Genomic DNA, 24094 nt, shown 5'->3' with positions numbered 1-24094 from the left:
ATTTCATTTAGGTGCTAATAGTCATTTTTGTTTAGGGTACTGGTTCTCTTGTGCCAACAAAAGTAAAAAGCAGATCGATCCATGGAGGATGTGAGCTTGCATCAGTTCTTCAGTTAAATCCCTGTAGAGTTGCTAAAACAAAGTCTCTGCCAAACAACCAAGGTATGTGCATTGTAAACAGGCTCTTCCTCTTTCTAACTGCGTGACATTTACGTTCTTTAGACATAAGTTTGGGGAAAAAGAGATCTTATTTTTTCCTGCATATAGCATCATTCTCACTGCTTTCATTTTGCCTTTGATTTTCTGCTGTTATACTTTTTAAAAATTTATTTTAAATACTTTATAAGTATTTTTAGATTTACTTAATGCAGTTATTTCTTACTTCCTTTGCAAAAGCTTTTAAAAAGTGTTTTAACTATTCCATTGGGGTTTTTTTTATTTGTTTGGTTGTTTTGTTAGTTGGTTTTGGTTTTTGGTGTTTTAGAGGAACACAATACTAGAGATTGAACATGAGACCTTAAACATGTTAGATAAGCAACCTACCACTAAGCTCCATCCATAGTCCTAAACTGTCCAGAATATTTAAAAATAACTCATCACTGGGCTGTGGTGGTGCACACACTCAGAAGGCAGAGGCAGGTGGATCTCTCTGAGTTCCAGGATAGCCAGAGCTGTTGCACAAAGAAATCCTGTCTTAAAAAACAGCAGCAGCAACATCAGTAGCAGCAGTAATAGTAGTAATAGAAGTAGTAATATTAATGGTATGAATAAATACTTAATCATTCAAAACTGGTTCTTCACCCCTTCGATACTTAGCTACTGTCTTTTTTGTTTTGCATTGAAATGTTTGTCTGTAAGCTTATACATACACAAATGTAATAGGTTTTTAGCTTCTTGTTTAAATCTTGTACTTGCTTGTGTGTGTATATACATGCATGTGCACATCTGTATAGGTACACATGTAGGTGGATGTATGCCTGGTATATTGCTACTTAGATGCTGTCCACCTTATTTTTAGGTGGTCTCTCATTGGCCTGGAACAATGCCTGGGCCTGCCCGCAAGCCCCAGGGATTTATTAGTCCTCTGTCTTCACCATACCTATCTTTTTACATACATTTAAAGGCTCTTCCTTGCACAGCCAGCACTTTGACTTCTGAGATGTCTCCCAAGCCCAGTTCCCCTCATCTGTCTAAATGTCCTTTTGTTTCCAGCCCCTCATAACTGCTGTGCTTCATATGCAGAGTTTTTCTTGTTTTCATCAGTCAAGTTTTTATTCTTTTATAATTGACTTATTTCCATTTTCCCCTGAAGCACATGATAGTTCTTCTTACACAGGTTTCAGTCCCTAAGTGGAAAAAAGTTTGGTTTTAGTTTTTTGTTTGTTTTTTCTGTCATTTCTGATTTTTAGCTTTTTGTGTTTATTTTTGTTTCATTATTCCTCTAGGAATCACACTATAACTATTAACTTTCCACAGTCTGTTTGCAGTTAGTATTTTGCTCCATGGCGGGGAGGGGAAGGTCGAGACAGGATTTCTCTGTGTAGCCCTGGCTGTCCTGGAACTTACTTTGTAGACCAGGCTGACCTCGAAGTCACTGATCCACCTGCCTCTGCCTCCCTAGTGCTGGGATTAAAGACATACACCACCACCCAACTGTTGTTTCATGTTCTTAAACTACAGTTTGTAGTTGTCATATGTTATATCTACATATAATACACTCAAAATTCTAACAATTTTACAATTCTGTCTTTTAAACAATTACTTTAGTGAAATACAAATCACTTATCATGTCCATTGTGTCCAGTCCAGTGGTTTTGGTATTCTTAAAGAATTGTACAGCTCTCTGTACAATCGAAGTTTATCCATCTCCCAAGCCTTTCCATCCTTCCCAATTTTGGTTATCAATGCTCTAATTTTTATCTCTGTAGATTGAAATATTGTAGATGTTTTATGTGAATAGAGACCTATTTAATATGAAATCTTGTAACTTCTTTCCCTTGGCATAATGTTTTCCTTTGACTTTATTTTACTATTATTGTTGCATGTGTGATGTGTTTCTGAATGTGAATGTGGACGTGTCACGACATGTAGGTCAGAGGACAACTTCGTGCAGTCGGTTCTCTCTTCGAACTTTCACATGGGTTCCAGAGTTCAAACTCAGGTCATCATGTTTGCATGGCAAGCACCTTTACCTGCTGAGCCATCTATCTCCACACTGACATGGTATTGTCAGTTCCCAGCCTTTGTGTATGTGTCAGCATTCCATCACTATCTACTGCTGAGTCAGATTTCATTATAGACAGTCATGTTTTCATCCGTCAGTACAAATTTGCTGTCATTGTTATCTTTATGAATAATACTGCTATGAACATTTGTGTACAGATTTTTCTGGAAATAGGTGTTTCTTTTTCTCAATTTACCTGGGATTAAAATTGCTGGACCTCGTATCAGCTATTAGCCTTTTAAGAGACTTTCTGTTTCCCAAAGCAGCTATGCCATTTCACATTAACACTGTGATTGTATAACGGTTTCAGGATTTCCAAAAATATATATACACATGCACACAGTTTGAGTCTAGCCATCTTAGTCTGTGAATATCTCATTTTTGTCTTTCATTTTTCTGGTTGTTCATTATATTGATAACTTTTTCATAATATTTATTGGCCATTTGAATGTCTTGTGAAATTCTTTGGCCACTTTGAATTTTTTTTTAAGATTTAAATTTTTTTTAAAGATTTATTTATTAATTATGTATATAGTGTTTTGCTTGCATGTATGCTGCAGGCCAGAAGAGGGCACCAGATCTCATTAAAGATGGTTGTGAGTCACGATGTGGCTGTTGGGAATTGAACTCAGGACCTCTGGAAGAGCAATCAGTGCTCTTAACCTCTGAGCCATCTCTCCAGCCCCCCAACATTTAAAATTTTTTATGTATATGAATGTTTTTCCTGTATGTATATTTGTACCGTGTATGTGGCTCATGCCTGCAGAGGTCAGAGGGGTATCAGATCCCTGGAACTGGAGTTATGGACAGTTATGAGCCGCCATGTAGCTGCCAAGAACAAAACCCAAGTCCTCTGCTAGAGCAGTTAGTGCTTTCACCTAGTGAAGTAATTATTTCTCCAGCTCCCTGGGACATTCATTTCTGAGTAAGTGCTGCAGGAACCTAATATTTCTGTTCTGTGCATTCCTAACATTTTAAAATGAAACAAATTTTCAAATTGGGTTTTTAATTTGTGCCTGTCCTCTTTTTCTAAGATGTGTCCTTTGAAAATATCCAGTGGAGTGTTGATCCCGGAGCAGACCTTTCTCAGTATAAAATGGATGTTACTGTAATAGATACAAAGGTATGTTAGAAAATGAACTAAAGCCCATTTGTGTCTTACTCTAGTGAGTTAGCAGTCCCCTCTCCTTGGAATACTGTTTTACTCATTTCCTTTATTGTGTATGTGTGCATATGTACAGTACTGCACACCATGTGAATTTTACATCATATATGCAGAGGTCAGAGACAAGCCCTCAGGATTTGGTCCTCTTCATCTACCATGTGAGTCCTGGGGATCAAACCCAGGTTATCAGACTTGTATGTTTACCCCCTGAGACAGTAGCTGTATTTATTAAATAGCAAAGAATTATAGTTACATATTTCAAGTGATTTTACCTTTATCATATGTTCTTAGTTGTTTAGATAGGATCTTATTATACAACCCAGGTTGGTCTCAAATTTACTCCTCTTGCCTCAATCCTACACGTGCTGGGATCACCATGCTAATAATTCCATCATGTGTCTTGATTAGCTTTAATGTTTTTATTTTTTATATTTATTATGCATATGAGTTTTGCCTACATGTGTGTTTGTGTGCCCCATCTGCCTGAAATTGCCTTCAGAGGTCAGAAGATGGTGTCAAATCCCCTGGAGTTGGAGTAACAATTGGTTGGGAGTCGCCATATGAGTACTAGGAACTGAATCTGGGCCCTCTACAAAAGCAGCGAGTTAACCACCAGGCCATCCTCTTTCTAGCCACCTTAATTAGCTTTAAAAAAGAAGGAATGTTGTCAAGACTTTTTTTTCCCCAGTTTACTTTTTTTAAAAGTAACGTTTTTGTGTTTATATATGAATGTTCAAGAGAAGATCTCACTAAGTAGCTCTGACTGTCCTGGAACTAGCTCTGTAGGCAAGGCTGACCTTGAACACTCAGAGATCCACCTATCTCTGCCTCCTGAGTGCTAGGATTAAAGGCACATGTCACTACACCCAGCTATGGTGTTTTGTTTTATTTTGTTTAATTTGTACTGGAAATATGATTTTGCTTTGTGTTCAAGTTCTGTATAGTTAGTGAAATTCTCCTACTTGGTGGCACATTAAGAAATTAGGTAGTTTATTAAAGTAGCATGTAGCTATGAAGAAATCAAATTTGACTATTAAAGTTGCTTTTCATGTTCACTGAAGTTTATTACTGCAAGGCAGATTGGAGATGGTAAGTAAAGCACAAAGGATCAGTGGTAAATAAATCTGTCTTTCCGTGGTCAGTTTTCCTTTTCCTCAGATTGGCATGAAGAGCTTATATATTGAGGTTAAAGTGTTCCAGAAGCAAGAAAATCTCTATCTATTCCTGAGATACAAAAGTAATAACTTAATGCTTTAAAATTGTAAAGTTTGTGGAGAGTTTTTAACCTTTTTGTGGTTAGAAGCGCAGATATAAGACTATGAAGGAATAATTGCTAAACTTTTGTGTTTTTAATATATTTATTTAGGATAGCAGTCACTCACGATTAGGAGAGACGGTGGACATGGACTGTACATTGGTCAGTGAAACCGTGCTTTTAAAAATGAAGAGACAAGAGCCAAAAGAAAAATGTCCAAGTAAGACTTACTTTGATTTCGTTTACTTTAATCAGATGTGAAATGAAATGTATAGTTGTATCATAGTGATAAGTGCAGTAAGTTTGTGATCTCGATTTTGGGACTTTTTCTTATTGAAAACAGATTTTCATACAATATATTCTAGTCACATTTTCCTTCTCCCCCAACTCATTTCAGATCTTCTCTACCCACTCAACTCCATGCCTTCTTTCTTTCTCTAGAAAAATCAAAAGGAAAAAAAAAACACAAAAACATAAAATATACAAGCAAAATACCAATAAGACAAAAATTTCCCAAACAAAGTTGTGTGAGACAAAAATCTTAAAAAATACCATTATGTTCATTTTATGTTGGCTAACTATAGCCAGGCATGGGGCTGCCCCAAAATGTAGGTAATATAACCAATGAGATTCCATTAGAGAAAACTGTTTTTCCTCTGCAAGTGGTTATCAGTTGCAACTAGCTCCTTGGTTAAGTGTAGGAGCCTTGGTCCACTTCCTCCTCTCAGTGATGGGACCCCATCTGACTGGAACCTGTGCACGCAGGTCCTGTGCATACTGCCAGTCTGGGTTCATGTGTGCACTGGTCTTCACTGTTTCCTTGGAGTCCTCCATCACCTCTGGCCCTTGTAGTCTTTTCACCTCCTCTTCCACATAGATCCCTGATCTCTGAGGGACGTTTGATGAGGGCATCTTATTTAGGACTGGGTGCTCTGAAGTCTCTCACTCTCTGCACATTGTCCACGTGGGACTCTGTATTAGTTCCCATTTATTGCAAGAAACTTCTGTGATAATGGGTGGGCAGTACTGACATGGGTATAGCAGAATGTACTTAACAGTCATGTTATTGCTGTGTTCCTTTAGTAAAACAATAGTATGTGGTTTTTGCCTAGGTCCATGGCCAGTTCAGTTTCTTGGCCACCCTAGCAGTGTCACGCATGGGTTCCATCTCATAGAATGGGCCTTCCACCCAGTCAGAGTATAGATGGTCCCCCCCACAATGTATATGCTGGGATATCTTGAAGGCTGGTCACCATTGTAGGTCACTGGGTTTGTAGCAGGTTTGATGATTAACTTTCTCCTCTGGTAGCATGCAGACTACCTTCCACTGCCATGAATACTAGTTGGTAGGTGTTGGCAGAGGCACTGGTTCATTTCCTGCTGCCCTGACCCAAAGTAATCACACAGAAATTGTATTATTTGCAATACTGTTTGGCCAATCGCTTAAGTGTCTTTCTAGCTAGCTCTTATATCTTAAATTAACCTATATTTATTAATCTGTGTATCACCACGTGACTGTGGCTTACTGGGCAAAGTTACCGCGGGCTCTGGTGGAAGCATCTGTCTCCTGTGGCAGCTACCTGGCTTTTCCCTCATTTGTTCACCAGCCCCACTCTGAGCTCCCAGATTCAGTTTGCTTTTCCCACCTAGCTCTATTTGTTAAGCCATTGACCTAAAGCAGCTTCTTTATTAACCAATGGCAATAAAACTTACAGCATACAGAGGAAAATCCCACATCACCTCTCCATTTCTGTTAAATAAAAAGAAGGTTTTAACTTTGACATAGGAAATTTACATACAACAAAACAGGTATCAAGCAAGAATTATAGTTAAAAAATTTATACCTACTTAATCTTTTTTTCATAACTAAGGAAAACTATAACTATCTATTCTTCAACTCCATCAAAGACTCCAGAAGGATATAACATTACCTAAGTTAACAAGAAGTCCATTGTAAGCAACTTCCAAAACTCTAGAATTGGCAGAGACATCTCACCACCTGGACAGTCATTCAAAGGTCTTCTGTAACATTGGGTACCCATCTTCAGCCTACAGGCCCATAGTATCTGGCAGACTTTCCCATGAAGCGGGAGATTTCAAAGATAGTTGCACCTATGTGGACAGATTGTCAGTCACTTTCTTCTGTGTCCTGCAGACTCTTTCATGAAACAGAAACCCCAAAAGACTTTCTCACCTTCTGGCAAGTTCAGCAGTCATTTTTCTGTGGGTCCTGCATGTCCAGTTCATACAGCATGACATCAAGCAGTCCAGGCAAGAGCAGTTTCTTGCCCAAATGGCTAACAAGCTCCATAAGGAGCCTCTTCAATGTCCATCATCCTCTTGAAATAGATTGGGGCTGCCAGGAACATGTGTCTCATTGTCATGAAAAGACCTAAGTTCTTAAAACATTTAAATGCCATATTCTGTTAGTCTTTGAAAGATTTGAAGAATACGTATCTAACTGATAGATAGGTATATTATATCTCTATGTATCTAGAAACGTAACATTACTATAAGCTTGACTATTATAGGTGATTATATATTAACCTATATTTCTTAATTATATGTTACATATTTAAATGAGCTGCACAAACACAATACCTTAAGAGCAGAAATACATATACACAGTATAACAAAATTGACCTTAAATTTGTATCAATAGACCAAGATCCATACCAAGCAAAGTTTTCATATCTATAGCATATTCCCCTTTAAATATAACAAACATTTATAAACAATCATTTAGGGAATTTGTGAAGATGAATTCAGCACTGTGATGTAGTAGATGGGGTGTGAGTTCATTGTTTCCATCATTTTAAATTACCAGGTGCTAATAGTGATTTTTAAAAAAGAATAACTTTTTGCTACTTTGTTAGAAAAATAAAAAAATCAAGTAAAATTTTATACAGAGCTTAATATCTGGGATATATTTCTTTATATTTAGCATTTTTCATTATATATTATGGCATATTTTCTAGTTTTCAGTTTCCTTGATAAGAATTTTTTTGATTTTTGTGAGTTATATGTGAGTTGATAGAAGGGGAAAGTCTTCAACATGTGTAAGAGATCCAGTTTTGTGACAGTAACAAAAGCTAGCCTTATCGCCGTAGGATAACACTTGAAGTCACCGCAAAAGGCCTTTATAAATAAACAGACTTAGTTTATTACCACTTGTGAACCTTGTAAGAATTAAGCTACATAGAAAGAATCTCGACTTAAAGATCTCTAAGTTCTTAATTACATATATTGTAGTATGTTACTCACTTTGAATAACAAAATTCTGCTCTTTTAACATTAGAGTTTGCAACTAATATTCTATCATCTTTTTAGCATAGATGCCTCCACCTCACTCTGTATTCAGTAAAACACTCTTTACAATTGGATCTGAAGTCTGTATTCTAGCTGTGTATCTTTTTAAGTATCTCTAAACTTCCCATCACATGTATTGAGGTTCTCTATTGACAAGGTGTCATAAGCTAACAGTCGTAGAGTCACATTTGACACTATAAGCACTTCACTGTGCTCATTTATTAAAAGAACACTTGAAGATGAAACCTACAGTCCACATGTAAGAATCGTCTTAGTTCAGAATAGACCGTATCACATTACTTTTTCTTTGTTACTATTCACATTGGGCTTCACAGAAGGCCAAAGCTGCTAAGTCAATCAATACCTTTTTTATAGATGGAGACATAAAAATGAATGATAGCATGGAAGAAATGTTTGATCAGACAGCACATGAAGAATATGAATCCTGTTTGACAGATAACTTTCCCCAGGTACCAGATGAGGAAGAACCGTCTGCTGCCACAAAGAAACCAAACAGTAAATATGCTTTCTCTTTAGTTATATCTTTACCATTGTACTGAGTTCACTCAAGTCATCAACTAATTAACAGAGGATTGGTTACAAATATTAACAAAAGTTTCATGTTTCTCACATAAATTTTTTTCAGATTTTTTTAAAATTTTATGTTTATGGGTGCTTTGTCTGTGTGTATATGTTTGTGTACCACGTATGCATTTTGTGCCCTCTGATGTCAGGTTATAGTAGTGGATCTCTTGGAACTAGAATTACAGAAGGTTGTGGACCACCAAGTTGGTGCTAGGACTCAAAACTGGGTCCTCTGGAAGAATAGCCAGTGTTCTTAATGACTTGAGCTGTCTCTCCCAGTTACGTTTTTGCTTGAAATAATTTCAAACTAAGGAAATAATCCAAAAATTGGTTGAGAATTCCAAAAAGAAGTTGAGAATGTTTAACTATACCTTCTGCTGAGCACCTTTTTTAAATTTGTTTTTAATTGAGCTTTACATTTTCCCCACTCCCTTTCCTTCCTCCCCTCACCCCTTCCACCCTCTCTCTGCCTCCCATGCTTCCAGTTTACTCAGAAGATCTTATCTTTTTCTCCTTCCTAAGCAGATCCATGTATGTCTCTCTTAAGGTCTTCTTTGTTGTCTAGGATTTCTGGGGTTGTCGACTGGTTTATTCTTTGCTTTATGTCTAAAAGCCACTTATGAGTGAATACATAGTATATTTGTCTTTCTGGGTCTGGGTTGCCTCACTCAGTATGGTTTTTTGTAGATCCATCCATTTTCCTGCAAATTTCAAGATGCCTTTCTTTTTTACCTCTTGAGTAGTACTCCATTGTGTAAATGTACCACATTTTCCTTATTCGATCTTCAGTTGAGGGGCATCTAGGTTGTTTCTAGTTCTGGTTGTTATGAGTAATGCTGCTGTGAACATTGAGTGCTTGTGCTTGTGATATGATTGAGCAGTATTGCTGGGTCTTGAGGTAGATTGATTCTCCTAATTTTCTGAGAAACCACCATACTGATTTCCAAAGTGCCTGCACAAGTTTGCATTCCCACAAGCAATGGAGGAGTGTTCCCCTTATTCCACATCCTCTCCAGCATAAGCTGTCATCAGTGTTTTTGATCTTGGCCATTCTTACAGGTGTAAAATGATATCTCCAGAAGTTCCTTTATTGTACAGGATTGTTTTGGCTATCCTGTTTTGTTGTTGTTGTTGTTTTTCCATATGATGTTGAGTATTCTTTTGGGGTCTGTGAAGAATTTTTCTGGTATTTTTGATGGGCATTACATTAAATCTGTAGTTTTTTTTTTTTTTTAAAGATAGCCATTTTTGCTATGTTAATCCTACCTAGTCAAGAGTACGGGAGATCTTTCCATTGTCTGGTGTCTTCTTTGATTTCTTTTTTCAAAGATTTAACGTTATCGTTATACAGGTATTCCACTTGTTTGTTTGGTTAAAGTTACCCCGTGATATTTTATGTTATTTGTGGCTATTGTAAAGGGTAATGTTTCTCTGATTTCTTTTTCCGCCGTTTTTCATCTGTATATAGGAGAGCTACTCTTTGTTTTTAAGTTAATCTTGTATCTTGCTACATTATTGAAGGTGTTTACAGTTGTAGGAGTATCCTGGTGGAATTTTTGGAGTCACTTATGTATACTATCATATTAGGAGCAAATAGTGAAAGTGAATCTTTCCAGTTTGTAGCCTCTTGATCTCCTTTTGTTGTCTTATTGCTCTAGCTAGAACTATTATATTGAATAGAGATGGAGAGAGTAGAAGCATTGTCTTGTTCTTTATTTCAGTAGGATTGCTTTGAGTTTCTCTCCATTTACTTTGATGCTGGCTGTTGGTTTGCTGCATATTGCCTTGATTTTCGTATGTTGAACCATCCCTGCATCTCTGGGATGAAGCCTACTTGGTTATGGTTGATGTGTTCCTGGATTTGGTTTGCAAGTATTTTATTTAATATTTTTGCATCAATGTTCATGAGGGAGATTGGTCTGTAATTCTCTTTCTTAGTTGTGTCTTTGTATGGTTTGGGTATCAGGATAACTGTAGCCTTGTAAAAAGTGGTAGTGTTCCTCTGTTTCTATTGTGTGGAACAATTTGAAGGATATAGGTATTAGCTTTTCTTTGAAGTTCTGGTAGACGTCTGAGCTGAAAGCCCTGGGCTCTTTTGGTTGGGAGACTTTTGATGACTGCTTTTGTTTCCTTAGGTCTATTTAAATTGTTTATCTGGTCCTGATTTAGTTTTGATATGTGGAACCTGTCCAGAAAATTTTCCATTTTTTAGATTTTCCAATTTTGTGGAATACAGGTTTTCGAAGTATGACCTAATGATTCTTTGGATTTCCTCAGTGTCTGTAGTTATGCCACCGTTTTCATTTCTGATTTTGGATATTCTCTCTCTGCCTTTTGCTTAGTTTGGATAGGGTTTGTCTATCTTGTTGATTTTCTGGAAGAACCAACTCTTTGTTTCATTGATTCTTTGTATTATTTTCTTTGTTTCTATTTTATTGTTTTCAGCCCTCAATTGAATTATTTCCTGCCATCTAGTCCTCCTGGGTGAGTTTGCTTCTTTTTGATCTAGAGCTTTCAGATGTGCTGATAAGTTACTAGTGTGAGACTTTTTCAGCTTCCTTATGTAGGCACTTAGTGCTATGAGCTTTCCTCTTAGCACTACTTTCATAGTGTCCAATAGGTTTGGGTATGTTGTGCCTTCATTTTCATTGAATTCTAGGAAATCTTTAATTTCTTTATTTCTTCCTTGACCCAGGGGTGATTCAGCTAAGCACTGTTCAGTTTCCATGAGTTTGTCGACTTTCTGTAGTTAGTATTGTTGTTGAATTCTGACTTTAAGCCACGATGGTCCAATATGACACAAGGATTTATCCCAATTTATTTTGTACGTATTGAGATAGACTTTGTTACTGAGTATATGATCAATTTTGAGAAGGATCTATAATGTGCTAAGAAGGTATATTCTTTTGTGTTTGAGTGAAATGTTCTGTAGATGTCTGTTAAGCCCGTTTGAGTCATAACATCTATTAGATTCTCTATTTCTCTCTTAAGTTTCTGTCTGGCAGACCTGTCCAGTGGTGCAAGTGGGGTGTTGAAGTCTCCCACTGTTAGTGTGTGGGTGTTGATGTATGATTTAAGCTTTAGTAATGTTCCTCTTCCAAATGTGGCTGCCCTTGTGTTTGAGACTTCAGAATCTAGACTTCATCTTAATGGATTTTTCCTGTGATCTCTTTTGACTAATTTTAGTTTGAAGTCTATTTTGTTAGGTAGTAGAATAGCTACACTAGCTTGTTTCTTAGGTCCATTTGATTCTATGATCATTTCCCAACCCTTTACTCTTGAGGTAGTGTCTGTCTTTGTAGTTGAGGTGTGTTTCTTATATGCAGCAGAAGGATGGATTTTGTTTTCGTATCCAGTCTGTTAGCCTGTGTCTCTTTATAGATGAATTGAGTCCTTTGATATTAAAGGATATTAATGACCAGTGATTGTTATTCCTTTTTTTTTTTTCTTTTGGTGGTGGTGATGGTGATGTGTGTTTCTCTTCTTTGGGATTTGCTGGTGTGAGATTATCTATTGCCTGTGTTTTTGTGGGTATAGCTCACTTTCTTGGGTTGAAGTTTTCCTTCTAGTACATTTTATAGGGCTAGATTTGTGGATAGGTATTGACTAAATCTGTTTTTTTCGTGGAATATTTTGTTTTCTCTATCTATGCTGATTGAAAGCTTTGCTGGATATAGTAGTCTAGGCTGGCATCCGTGATCTCTTAATGTTTGCATAACACCTAACCAGGATCTTCTGGCTTTCCTTGTTTCTATTGAGAAGTTGAGTATAATTCTGATAGGTCTGCCACTATATGTTTCCTGGCCCTTTTACTTTCTAGCTCATAATATTCTTTCTTTATTCTGTATGTTTAGTGTTTTGATTATTATGTGGTGATTAGCACAAACAAAATATTTGTTTGGTGTTCTTGTAAGCTTCATGTATTTTCAGAGGCATGTCCTTTTTCAGGTCGGGAAAGTTTTCTTCTATGATTTTCTTGAGTATATTTTCTGTGCCTTTGAGCTGGACTTCTTCAATTTCTATTAGTCTTAGGTTCAGCCTTTTCGTGGTGTCCTAGATTTCCTGGATATTTTGTGTTAAGAATTTGTTAGATTTAACATTTTCTTTGACCAATGAATCTATTTCCTCTATCATATCTTCAATGCCTGAGATTCTCTCTTCCATCTCATGGATTCTGTTGATTATGCTTGCATCTGTAGTTCCTGATTGTTTACCCAGATTTCCCTCAGTTTGTGGGTTGTTATTTTTTTTTTTAAATTGCCTCTATTTCAGTTTTCAGTTTTGAAGCATATCTTTCATCTGTCTGATTGCTTTTTCTTGGTTTTCTTTAAGGAATTTGTTTTTCTTTTGTTTTGTTTTTTTGGTTTCTCATGACAGAGTTCCTCTGTGTAGCCCTAGCTGTCCTAGAACTTGCTCTGTAGACCAGTGTAGCTTCAAACTCAGACATCCACTTGCCTCTGCCTCCCAAGTGTTAGGATTAAAGGTGCGCATACCAACTGCCCAGTAAAAATTTTTTTCTACCCCAGTTTTTGTGTTCCCCTGCTACTCCAGGTTTCATTATTTTATTATAATTATAATAATTTATAATTATTATTTCAGTATCCATCTACCCAGTAGCTAAAAGTAGAAATGTGAGAAATCAGTTTTTACATAGTTCATTTTTTTAAAGATTTATTTAATATGTATACAGTGTTCCGTGTGCATGCCTGCATGTCAGAAGAAGGCACCAGATATATCATAGATGGTTGTGAGCCACCATGTAGTTGCTGGAAATTGAACTCAGGACCTTTAGAAGAGTGCTCTTAACCTCTGAGTCATCTCTCCAGCCCCACATACTTTATTTTTTTATTACCATCAAAATTAAATGTCGCATAATTCGTTAAGCATTATCGTTTTGTGACAGACACAGGTCATGCCAACAAAACTCCCTGAGAGTCAACTTCTAACAATATCAGAATAAATCACAGAAGAATAAAAATTAAAATCTTAATGAAAAGTAGATAGGAATTATTTGCTGTAGTGATAATGGCTTGCCTACCATGTGGATGCTGTCTGTAGATTCTCCCTTATCTAGAATGACACACAAAGCTGATTCTAGGATGAGATTTAGCCTAGGAACCAGAGGTTGGAGTGGGCAGTAGGGGTCATATTTGACTTTATTTTCACCTCACTTTTGTGCCTCGTCTGAAGCCTGGAGGTACTGTCCAGAGCATACTTTACTGTTTCTCTCTGTCCTGATCTAAAGCATTGCTGTTCCACCTGTCGTGTGCATGCCTCCTGTATTTTCTACAGAACACCAGGATGGCCTTATTTTACAAACAAATTAGATTGATTACATTATGTTTTCAGCTAGAAGTTCTTGAATGAAAAGATAATTGAATAACCAGTAAGCACATGAAACAAGTATCCAGTGTTCTTGGACATCAAATGTTGAATTCACATTCCCTGGGGTGATTAAAAACACTGACAACCAACAGGAGTTAACACAAGTGAGGAAAAGAAACAGCTTCATCATCAGTTTTGTACAGAATTAAATATATACCTATCACATTGTTTGACTCAGTTATGATGCATGCCCTAAGAAAAGTAAAAATGCAAAAGAGTTGTGCTTGTTTTTATAGGGTTAGGATTGTAGCACCGAAAAGTGTACTTATAATAGTGCCATCTTAAATGGCTTAAAAATGAAGACAGTCTACATTTCCACCAATAAGTAAATACATCAAAACAACATAGACAAACCTCCAGTTTGCTAAGCTGGGAAAATAAAAGTGATAAAGTAAATTGTAAAATTTTTTAGTATGTAGTTCTAAAACAAGCTACTTGGTGAAAAAACTCAAATTGGTATTGGGAGAGGGAGTTGAAGAGAAGTATGAGAACATCCCTGCACATGAGAAACAAAGTACTAACAACAAAGTTGGAAGTGATGGATATTTTTCAGTTTTATCATCAATTTTCTGATGAAATCTTTAATCTCTATTTTTTGAATCATAACCTGTCTTAAAGATGCATTATACAAATTAATAGGTCAAATAAGTGAGATATACTAAAATATTTTTTCTATCTCCTGCCAAATAACAGCAGACATCTAGATAGCTAAATATTTCATGTGCCAGAGTGGTGGTGTGCACCTTTAATCCCAGCACTGGGAAGCAGACATAGGTGGATCTCTTAAGTTTGAGGCTGCATGGTAAGGCCTGGACCCAAATTAATCAATCAATTAAATACTTCCCGAAATGTAATTTTTAGTTTAGTGTCTCTGAGACAAGATAATCATCACCTTTAATGGAGATAAAGAAATAAAATTTTAGTGAATTGCCTCCCAGGACTCAAATGTGAAAATCAATATAAAGGGAAGTTTGGTGCATGCTATAGTTGGTTTTCCCTAGGCAAGCTGATTATTTCTCATCAAGCTCTGCATCTTGTGACATTCTTGTTTTGTTTACAGTACATGGTGATAAACAAGAGGGAGTCAAGCAGAAAGCATTTGTGGAGCCATATTTTAAAGATAAAGAGAGGTAAGTGGGTCTCAATATTACCCATGTGTTTAGAGGTACAGTAGAGCTGACTTTGCTAGTCTGTAAGATATTTAATGATTACTTCGATTAAAATAAAATAGTTTACAAGGATACTGAGGCCATCCAGAGTTACATAGTTTAAAAAGAAGAAGAAGATAAAAGAATCATTTAGAACCAGGCTCACTCTCTAAAACCAGCACTGGGAGACAGGCAGAACAATTCACATTGCAACCAGTATGGCCTACACAGTGAGACTTTGTCTCAAAAATAAATAAATCAGTAAATCACCATGGGTCAGGGAGTGTGGGAATATAGCCCAGTGGTACAGTCTTTGCCTGACAGGCACAAGGACCTAAGATGATAAAAGCCAGGTACCGCGTGCACATCATTTACCCCAGCACTGGCCAGGAGAGACAGGTGGGTCCAGGGGCTTGTTGGCCAGCCTGTCTAACAAAAATAGCTAAGGTTCAGTTGGAGACCCTGTCTCAAAAAATGAGGGAGGCTGAGTGGGTAAGAGGGCCACTCGGATATGATCAAAATACATTGAATGAAATTCTCAGAGAAATAATAAAAAGTGGGGGGAGCGATTGAAGGCATCCTTATGTCCGCCTTTGATTTTTACATGTGCCCTCATGGGCAACATGCATATGCCCACACCTACACACACAGTGCCGTTTACTTTATACTTGTAAACAAAGAGACTGGAAGATAAGATACAAATTGTACATAGGAGGAAATTTTTACCAGTACCTCTCATTTTCAACAGTAGAAATAGTTTCTTTTATTGTAACAAATACCTTATTTTTAGTCTATTTCATTTTGAACTTTGGAAATTGTTGGAACTATGTTCTCTTTCACATGTTTAAGACTTTAGGTCATGAGCTGAGGGTGCCATGCTTCATTTTTGAGGATTTTTGAACCTTTGGAAAATTTCAGCGTCTTAATTTTGAACTTTGCTACTCTCTGCCTTTTTCACAAAGATTGTAAATTCTGTGACTTTCAGTTAATGGTCTATTTGGCTTTTTTTTTTTTTTTAAGTGTATTTAGGGGGTCTGGAGAGAAAGCTCGGCAGTTCAGAACACTGACTGCTCTTCAAGAGGACCTGGGTTCAATTTCCAGCACCTACATGGCAGCTCACACCAGTCAGTAACTCCAGCTCCAGGGGATCTGATAATGCATGTGGGCAAAACATCAATGCACATAAAATAAAAATAAATAAATTATTAAGTAAATTTAGGACTTAATACTTATTCTAAAAAACTATGCTTTTTTTCTTTATGAAGTTCTCAAAATGAGTCACTTCATAAGTTATTCTTTTTAATTACATTTATTTATGTATTGTTAGGGGAGGGCATGAGCATGCCACAGCTGTTTTATGGGAATGAGAGGACATCTTGGAGGAGGAGTTCCCCTCCTGCCATACAGGTCGCAGAGATCAGACTCAGGTCAGGTTTGGTAGCAAGTGCCCTCACCTGTTAGGCCTTCTCTTCAGCCCAAAATAAAGTCACTCTTCAACTTTCATTTCTGTTGAGTACTTTAGTAATCTAAAAGCCAAAATTTTTAATTAATTGTTTTTTAAGAACAGGATTTCATGGTATGATTTAAGTGTATAATACTGGCTGGCCTGGTGTAGCATTCGTGCTACTACATGGACTACGGTCCTGTAATGCCTGTATACGTGTACTATGACACTATGCCTGTAGCCTACCACCTGCAGTACTGGACAGGACTGGACGCTAGCTGGGAAAAGGGCTGGAGATTTTAAACATATACACACACAGACAGAGACATGGGGACACAGGTCATCCTTGAAACAAGAATGCCCCCTTTATTGTATTCAGGGACAGCTTTAAAGGGATCCTTGACTGATAGCCATGACCCAGCCAAACCAACCAGAAACCACTCTCCTGCCATCCGGAACTCCTGAGGGTCTCTGCTCAGAGCAGCTGCAAACACAGGAAAACAAGTTGTTTTGCTCAGAGCAGCTGCAAACATAACAAGTTGTTTACAGGAAATTTAGGGTCTGGGGGGTCCACAGCCCCCAACAGCCTGAAACTCAACTTTGGTAGATTAAATTATTCTCACACTCACAGAGATCTGTCTGCCTTTGTCTTCTGAGTGTTGGGATTAAAGGCCCAACCACCACACCCCACCTAAAATGAATTTTATTGATTCCTATGAGTCCAAAAGCACTAACTTGACATTTTGTCATTAAATGTTTCATTATTTTCCTTTATGTGCCACTTCCCCAAAGAAATGGAACCCTAGAATTCCCAAAAAAAATGTAAGCAGGCAGGTTTTTTCCTTTAATGTAACCACAGGTTCATGAATTTAAGCAGCTGATGTGTTTGCATCCATTGTATTTGACATGTTTGTAGTAACAGGCCCTCTTAGCACACACTACATTTACGACCCCCGGTCCTAATAGACGGTGCTGACTCCTGTATGCACAAGATTGTATCCTGTGCCTGTGAACATTTTCACCCCATTAAAAAGAAGCATTTTCCTCACATATCCAAATTGTCAGCATCACTGTCTTTGTGCTTGAGAGGCATCAAATAAACAGTAGCTCTGTGGCCAGTCTGATACCGGAAATGACTGTGGTGGGTGGCATACACAGATCAGATGGAGCATGATGGTGCAGGATTCCATTGTACTACATACAGAGAACTTCATACATGTAATGGCAGGTGGCAAAGCTGCCAATGAGGAACTACTACAGACAGATTGTCCCATTTTCACCTGTTAGAAGCCTCCTGGGTCAAACAGTTGCCTAGACCCCTTTTATAGCTTCCATGATAGAAGCTGCAAAATGTCTGGTGGAAGGGCAGTTTAGAGCACTTGACCCCTCTTCCACAGGGTGAGTTTGGTTCCCAGCAGCCATGTCAGGTGGCTCACAATTGCCTGCAGCTTCAGCTCCAGGAGACCCAGCCCTATGGGAAGCGTGCATGCTTGCACGCGTGTCATGTGTGTTTGGATACACTTAAGCAAGTGATGTTAATATAGCTGTTTTCTGCTTTATTAGTTTTCCTTTAGTTGTTTCCTTTACAATTCTGAAAATTGTAATAATGACTGTCTTCTTTTTTTAGCTGTCATGTGACTGCCGTGGCTTGTTCTCTAGCAGTAAACCCTTGTTTCATTCACTGCAAGGCTAGTGCACCTAATGATGCAGTGAATGAAGAGCTTTGTTCTGTGACTTCGAGACAGTCCTAGATTAATACGATATTACAGGGCAATAGCTTGTGCTTTCAGTGTTTCCTGAAGTAAGAGTAGCTTTATTTCTGAAGCTGTTGGGTAGCTAAGGAAACAGGAAGTGGATAAAGGTGGAAAGATGGTAAAGGTCTCGGTGATCGTGTGCTCCTCCTGCTGAGAAGTCTAGAAGACCCTGGTGTACTTGTCTCGTTGCTCTGATAAATACCTGGCAAAAGCAACATGAGGCTCACAGTTGTAAGATCTCTTGCATCACGGTTGGGAGGTCACAGCAGCAGGACTTGAGGCAGCTTGTCTTCCTGTATCCCCAGTTGGGAAGCAGAGAGCCATGAATGCTGGTGCTCAGCTCTCTTCCTCCAGTCCATGGAATGGTATCCCCCACAGCTAAGATGGGTCTTTATCTCAGCTAACCAGCACTCCTGGGCATTCCCAGAGGCAACCTAATGTTGATAGTCCTTCATAGGTGTGCCTAGAGACTGTCTCATAAGTGACTCTAGATTCTGTCAGGTTGGCAGTATTATGCATCAGGTCTGGTCAGGGACACAAAACTTACAGCCTTTTAAGTGATGCTCTCCTTGAGTCTGCCTTGGATGCCAGTCTTCTAGTGAGTACCTGCTACATGTATTATGCTCAGAGGGCATATGGTAAAAACAGATTCTACATATGCCTAGATTTCATAAATTCTTTGACAAAAATATTGTGTAGCAAAATTTTATCCACCCTTTCTTGCTCTCCCTTTTTTAATTCATGCATTACTATAGAGTTGAGGGTTTTAAAAGTTAGAATACAGAAGGGACCTCTTACTCCGTATAGTTGTAAACAGAATAGTTAAAATTTGTTTTGAAGAAAAATTCTTTCCAGTTAAAGAAACATTAAATTCCAATCAAGAAGAGTAGGTGTGTCCCCAAGAAATCATTTTAAAAATCATCTTTTGTTTCAGAGTATTTAAGTTCACTGAGAGTGTTTCTATTAGAAACAACATATATATTTTATATATGCATGTAATTTGATATTTATAATTATATATATAATTTGATAACTCTTCCATTAGTTGGCTTCATAAAGATATAAATTTGTATGTATTTATGCAAGTCATTAAACTCAGAAGGGAACCATTAAGAGGAGAGTCTTAAGGGGTAGGGGAAAGAGAGGGTGGACCACCTGTGGCAGGATAGCAGAAGGGGCACTTGACAGAGAATGGGCCAGTGAGCATAGAGAAAAGAAGGGATGGACAAGAGCAGTAGAGGAAGGGAACAAATAAGAAATCATGCATGAAGCATACTTTGTGCTGACTTAAGATTAGTCTTGAAATACTTACCAATAGTAGGCCTTTAATAAACACTTGAAAAGAATCTTTTGTTTTCATAATACACAGAACATTTCAAATGGAATGAGTGTTTGGGGATTTTTCTCTTATGAGTTCTTCTATTTTTTTTTTTAATTCAGATTTTAAACCAGAAATCTTCTAGTAACAAACAGGTTAACTTTAAATTCCTTTTCCCTCCAGAGAAAGTAGCATACAGAATTTCCCTCATATTGAGGTAGTTCGGAAAAAAGAAGAGCGAAGGAAATTGCTTGGGCACACATGTAAAGAGTGTGAAATTGTAAGTATTGATGTAACCACTTCTTTTGAATTTGATTTTATAGGTCATAAGTGCAAGCTGGATCTCATGGGGCATTTCCTCAACCGAGACTTGTTCCTCTCTGATTACTCCAGCTTGTTTCTGGTTGACACACAAACCAACAGTATAACTGACCCTGTGTCAGTTTGACACACAAACACATCACTGTTAACCTACAACCATAGCCAAGATGGCACATTAAACATAATAACATAATAAAATATAAATAACTTTAAAAGTCCCAGTCTTTTCGAAGACACAATGTGCTGTGCCCTCACACATGAGCAATTAATCATGAAAATGCCCCACAGATTTGCCTACAGGTGTCTAGGTTCCTCTTCCCAGGAGAACGCTTATCAAATACCTGTGTCAAGTTGATAAAATTAAGCAGCGCATAAATACAAACAAACAAAACCATTTGCTAGTTTTCGTAGCACAGTGTCGACCTGCTTTCCTCCTCAGTATCCAGTTCCTTTGCTGCTAACTATTGGGCATTTTATGTGCTCCTGCTAGCTGTTTACTGTAAGAGGTTTTTAAATGGTAAGAACTCCCATGTACTTAAATGTCATTTGTAGCTTACTATTTGGAAGTCTATTCCAATGTCTATTCCAAATGTATGGTAAAAGAGTATGGTAGTGACCACAAATCTCACATGTGTAAAAACAAATTTGTTTTCTACATTTGATTCCCATACTTCAGGACTCAGTCTCTTATATGTCTGAAATTTGATTTTGTTTTCTAATTTTGGTTTTGAGGAGAAGATTCTAGTTATTGTGCTTCTTGCATATATGATATCTTTCATTAAGTCCCACAGATTCTACCTTCACAAAATTCCCCTTTACATTTATTTACTCTCTCTACTACCAACACCTGGGACATACCCAGGTACTGTCTTACCCTGGACTGTTGAATACTCTGCCTTTCTTAATACACTTCACCTTTTAGAACATAAGCAAAAAGACAGTCCTAATACTGCTCACCTCTGTAGTCTTCCTTTATGTTCTTACCTCTTATTAAACACAATGGTCTTTTGTAGTTGGAGGCCATTCATTTGTTCCCGGCTGCCCAGACTTGAAATAATCACACAGAAACTATATTATTTCCAATACTATTTGGCCAGTCTACTTAACCATATTGCTAGCTAGCTCTCGTGTCTTGCATTACCCATTTCTATTAATTTGTGTATTGCCACGTGGTTGTGGCTTACTGGGTAAAATTCTATTTTGTCTCTGTCTCTGGCAGGACTACATGGCTTATCACCGATTCCACCTACTTTCTCTATTTCTATAGATAGATAGATAGATAGATAGATAGATAGATAGATAGATAGATACATACATACATACATACATACATACATACATACATACATACATACATTTCCAGCCTGGCTATATTCTGTTAAGCCATTGGGCCAAAAGCAGCTTCTTTATTAACCAATAAAAACAACACATAGAAGGACTTCCCATACCAGTCTTTTGTGGGTTTTCCTAATGATCTTTTAGAATAGAAGTTAAATCATGCCAGTACGTTTCAGTATCTTCTCAGCTTACTGCAGGCCCAGAGGTAGCTCAGTGTCCGTGTGCCAGGGTTGGCAACTGTTAGCGCAAACGTCTACTGATAAAGGAAGGCTGTGTTGATTGACGCTGTGATACAAGCTCCTTTCCTCGTTTGTGAATCAAGCACTAACTGTCTTATTATCATTATTATTACAATATCAGTATTATTTCCTTAGAATATTTAAAACAAATAGCTTTTTTTAGTTTCTAGTTTGTAATTAGTAAACACTGTTTATTATTCCCTGTCGTTATTAGTACTATGCAGATATGCCAGCAGAAGAAAGAGAAAAGAAGTTGGCTTCCTGCTCCCGACACCGATTTCGCTACATTCCACCCAGCACACCAGAGAATTTCTGGGAAGTTGGTTTTCCTTCTACTCAGACATGTCTGGAAAGGGGTAGGATTATAGAGTTTAGTATTTTAGATTTTTTTTAAAGTCTGAATATTAACCTTTTCTCTCTAACTCTATCTTGTGCTGCACATTAGGTGCTTATTCTGCAACATGCAAGTCAATTCCTGAGTCGGAAAGATTTTCCACCGCTGTGTTAATTTATTTGGGATTAGACATTGCTTATAATGTCCTTAATGGGACTGTGTATTATGAGCTTTGTCATTCAGACTCATCCTGTCAAGATGAATTAAGTAAATAAATCTTACAAAGGTTAGAATGTTGGCATGCCCCCAGTTCCTTCAAATTTGACAGTTACATTTAATATGCATCATCAAAGCTAGATTTTAAAATTTTAAATAGTGATTTTTGTCCTCACTGTCACTGATAGCACAGCACTAAGAAAATTTGAGTATACTGAATTTTCATGAAAAAGGATGCAATTTCAGAGAAGCTTTGTATATTTAACTGTAAGAAAGAAATACACAAGGTCATTGACATTGTTTCTCCTGGTCATTGCATAGAATCAGATAAGGTGGCTACACTGGTTGTTTGCCCTGTTAGCCTGGCCCAGAGCACCGTCCTCCACTGAAAATTACAGGATTGGAGATGCCTGGGGAGAACATAGAGGTGTCTCACTGAGTGGAATAACTACCACAAAAAACTTCGAGGAGAATCACCTGGAATTTGTAATAATAGCAGAGTTTGGGTTTAGCATTGTGGCCCCATATGCAAACCTATAAGGGCAATTTAGAGAAACTTCTGAGAACGCTGATACTTAGTTAGGCAGAACGAGGCCATGGTTCTCATGCTCTTCCAGTTTTGTCATCTTTAGTAAGTGATGTGTTTTCTGCAGGTCTCCACCCTCACCTGGGAAGTCAGTGTAGTAGAAGTACTTTAAGGAACATGAGAACTCTCTGAGGTGGTGAACAGGGAGCATTTTATAAACGTTTGCATAAATGAGTAGGCTTGATGAAATCATTCACCAGCATCACAAAGCTAAAACTCAGATGTACTCAGGCATTAACGATGTATCGTGAATATATATTGAAAGAATGCTATTGTTTCGTTGTTTGGATTAGTTTTGTGTTTTAAGATAGAGTTCCATGAAGCCCAGACTGGCTTTGCACTCCAGATCCTCCTGCCTTGGCTTCCTCAGTGCTGGGATTACAAACAGCCACCACGCTCATCTGCACTAGAAGAAATGCATGTTAATAATGTACTGTTCTAAATTCACTGTTTGTTTCTCAGGTTACATCAAGGAAGATCTTGATCTTTGCCCTCGTCCCAAAAGACGGCAGCCTTACAACGCAGTGTTTTCTCCAAAGGGCAAGGAACAGAGGACCTAGATGTTTGAGTCAAAGCAGAGCAGATGACCTTTGGTTTTTTGGGGTTTTTTTGTTGTTGTTGTTATTATTTATAGTTAAAGTTGTAATAAACATTGATCTTTGATTTTTTGATCTTCTATAAATTGATTTATAAATGAGTTTTCTATTAAAAATGTTTAAGCAACATTTACCTACTATACAAATAGCCATGTAAAAATGTGGATGTGTTTATTTGTTGCTGTTTTTTGTTGTTGGGTTTTTTTGGTCTTTTGTGCCTTTAAACAATAAGGCATTTCATTTTTCAGTCTAACTCAAGGGTTTTTTACTTTTGTCTTAGGGGTTCTATAGCTGTGCAGAGACACCATGGTCATGGCAACTCTTCTAAAGGAAAACATTTCATTGGGGCTGGCTTAGTTCAGAGGTCTAGTCCATTATCATCATGATGGGATGCATGGTGGTGTGTAAGCAGACATGATGCTGGAGAGGATGAGAATTCTGTATCCTGATCAGCAGGCAGCAGGAAAAGAATACCACATTAGACTTGGCTTGAGCATTTGAGACCTCAAAGGCTGCCCCGCAGTGACACACTTTTTCCAACAAGGTCACATGTCCTAATGGCGCAACACCCTAATGGTGGCCATTTTCTTTCAAACCACCATAACTTTATTTGGTAATTATAGCTGTTGAAATATGATTGTTGTAGCCTATAATTTGCTCCTTACAGGTCTTCTTACTCAGTTTCCTCTGGTGTGTACATGTAGAAGTACTGTGTGGGATTCCCCTCTGTAGGCTCTGCATACCTTGGTTGATAAGCTGCTGTGAGCCTAGAGCAGAGCAGGGCAGAACAGAGCTAGTGGGGAAAACGAAACTGAATGGGGAGAAAACAGGCAGAGTCAGGGAGAAGCCATGGAGCTGCCAGAGACAGACATGCTGA

At 37.7% G+C, this 24094-nt stretch overlaps 1 protein-coding gene across 3 annotated transcripts in view; it reads left to right on the top strand.

Annotated features, from left to right (window-relative positions):
- The window catches only part of Rbbp8 (RB binding protein 8, endonuclease), an 86725-nt gene extending 63422 nt beyond the window's left edge, over positions 1-23303 (top strand). For 2 of the 3 annotated variants that reach the window (XM_050160730.1, XM_050160729.1), the window contains exons 12-19: positions 36-162; positions 3259-3347; positions 4756-4864; positions 8329-8469; positions 14984-15053; positions 19771-19867; positions 21700-21841; positions 23084-23303. In XM_050160730.1, the coding sequence (XP_050016687.1) occupies positions 36-162; positions 3259-3347; positions 4756-4864; positions 8329-8469; positions 14984-15053; positions 19771-19867; positions 21700-21841; positions 23084-23181 (873 nt within the window). In that variant the 3' untranslated portion in view covers positions 23182-23303. The other variant, XM_050160731.1, reaches the window with a different exon arrangement.
- Positions 23304-24094: the final 791 nt, after the last annotated feature.

The sequence above is a fragment of the Alexandromys fortis genome, unplaced genomic scaffold (assembly GCF_014885135.2).
Source record: "Alexandromys fortis isolate MF-2015 unplaced genomic scaffold, M_Fortis_MF-2015_v1.1 scaffold_104, whole genome shotgun sequence".
In the NCBI taxonomy this organism is placed as follows: Eukaryota; Metazoa; Chordata; class Mammalia; order Rodentia; family Cricetidae; genus Alexandromys; species Alexandromys fortis.
Note: the sequence above shows the minus strand (reverse complement) of the source record. Positions and strands in the feature narration are given on the sequence as shown.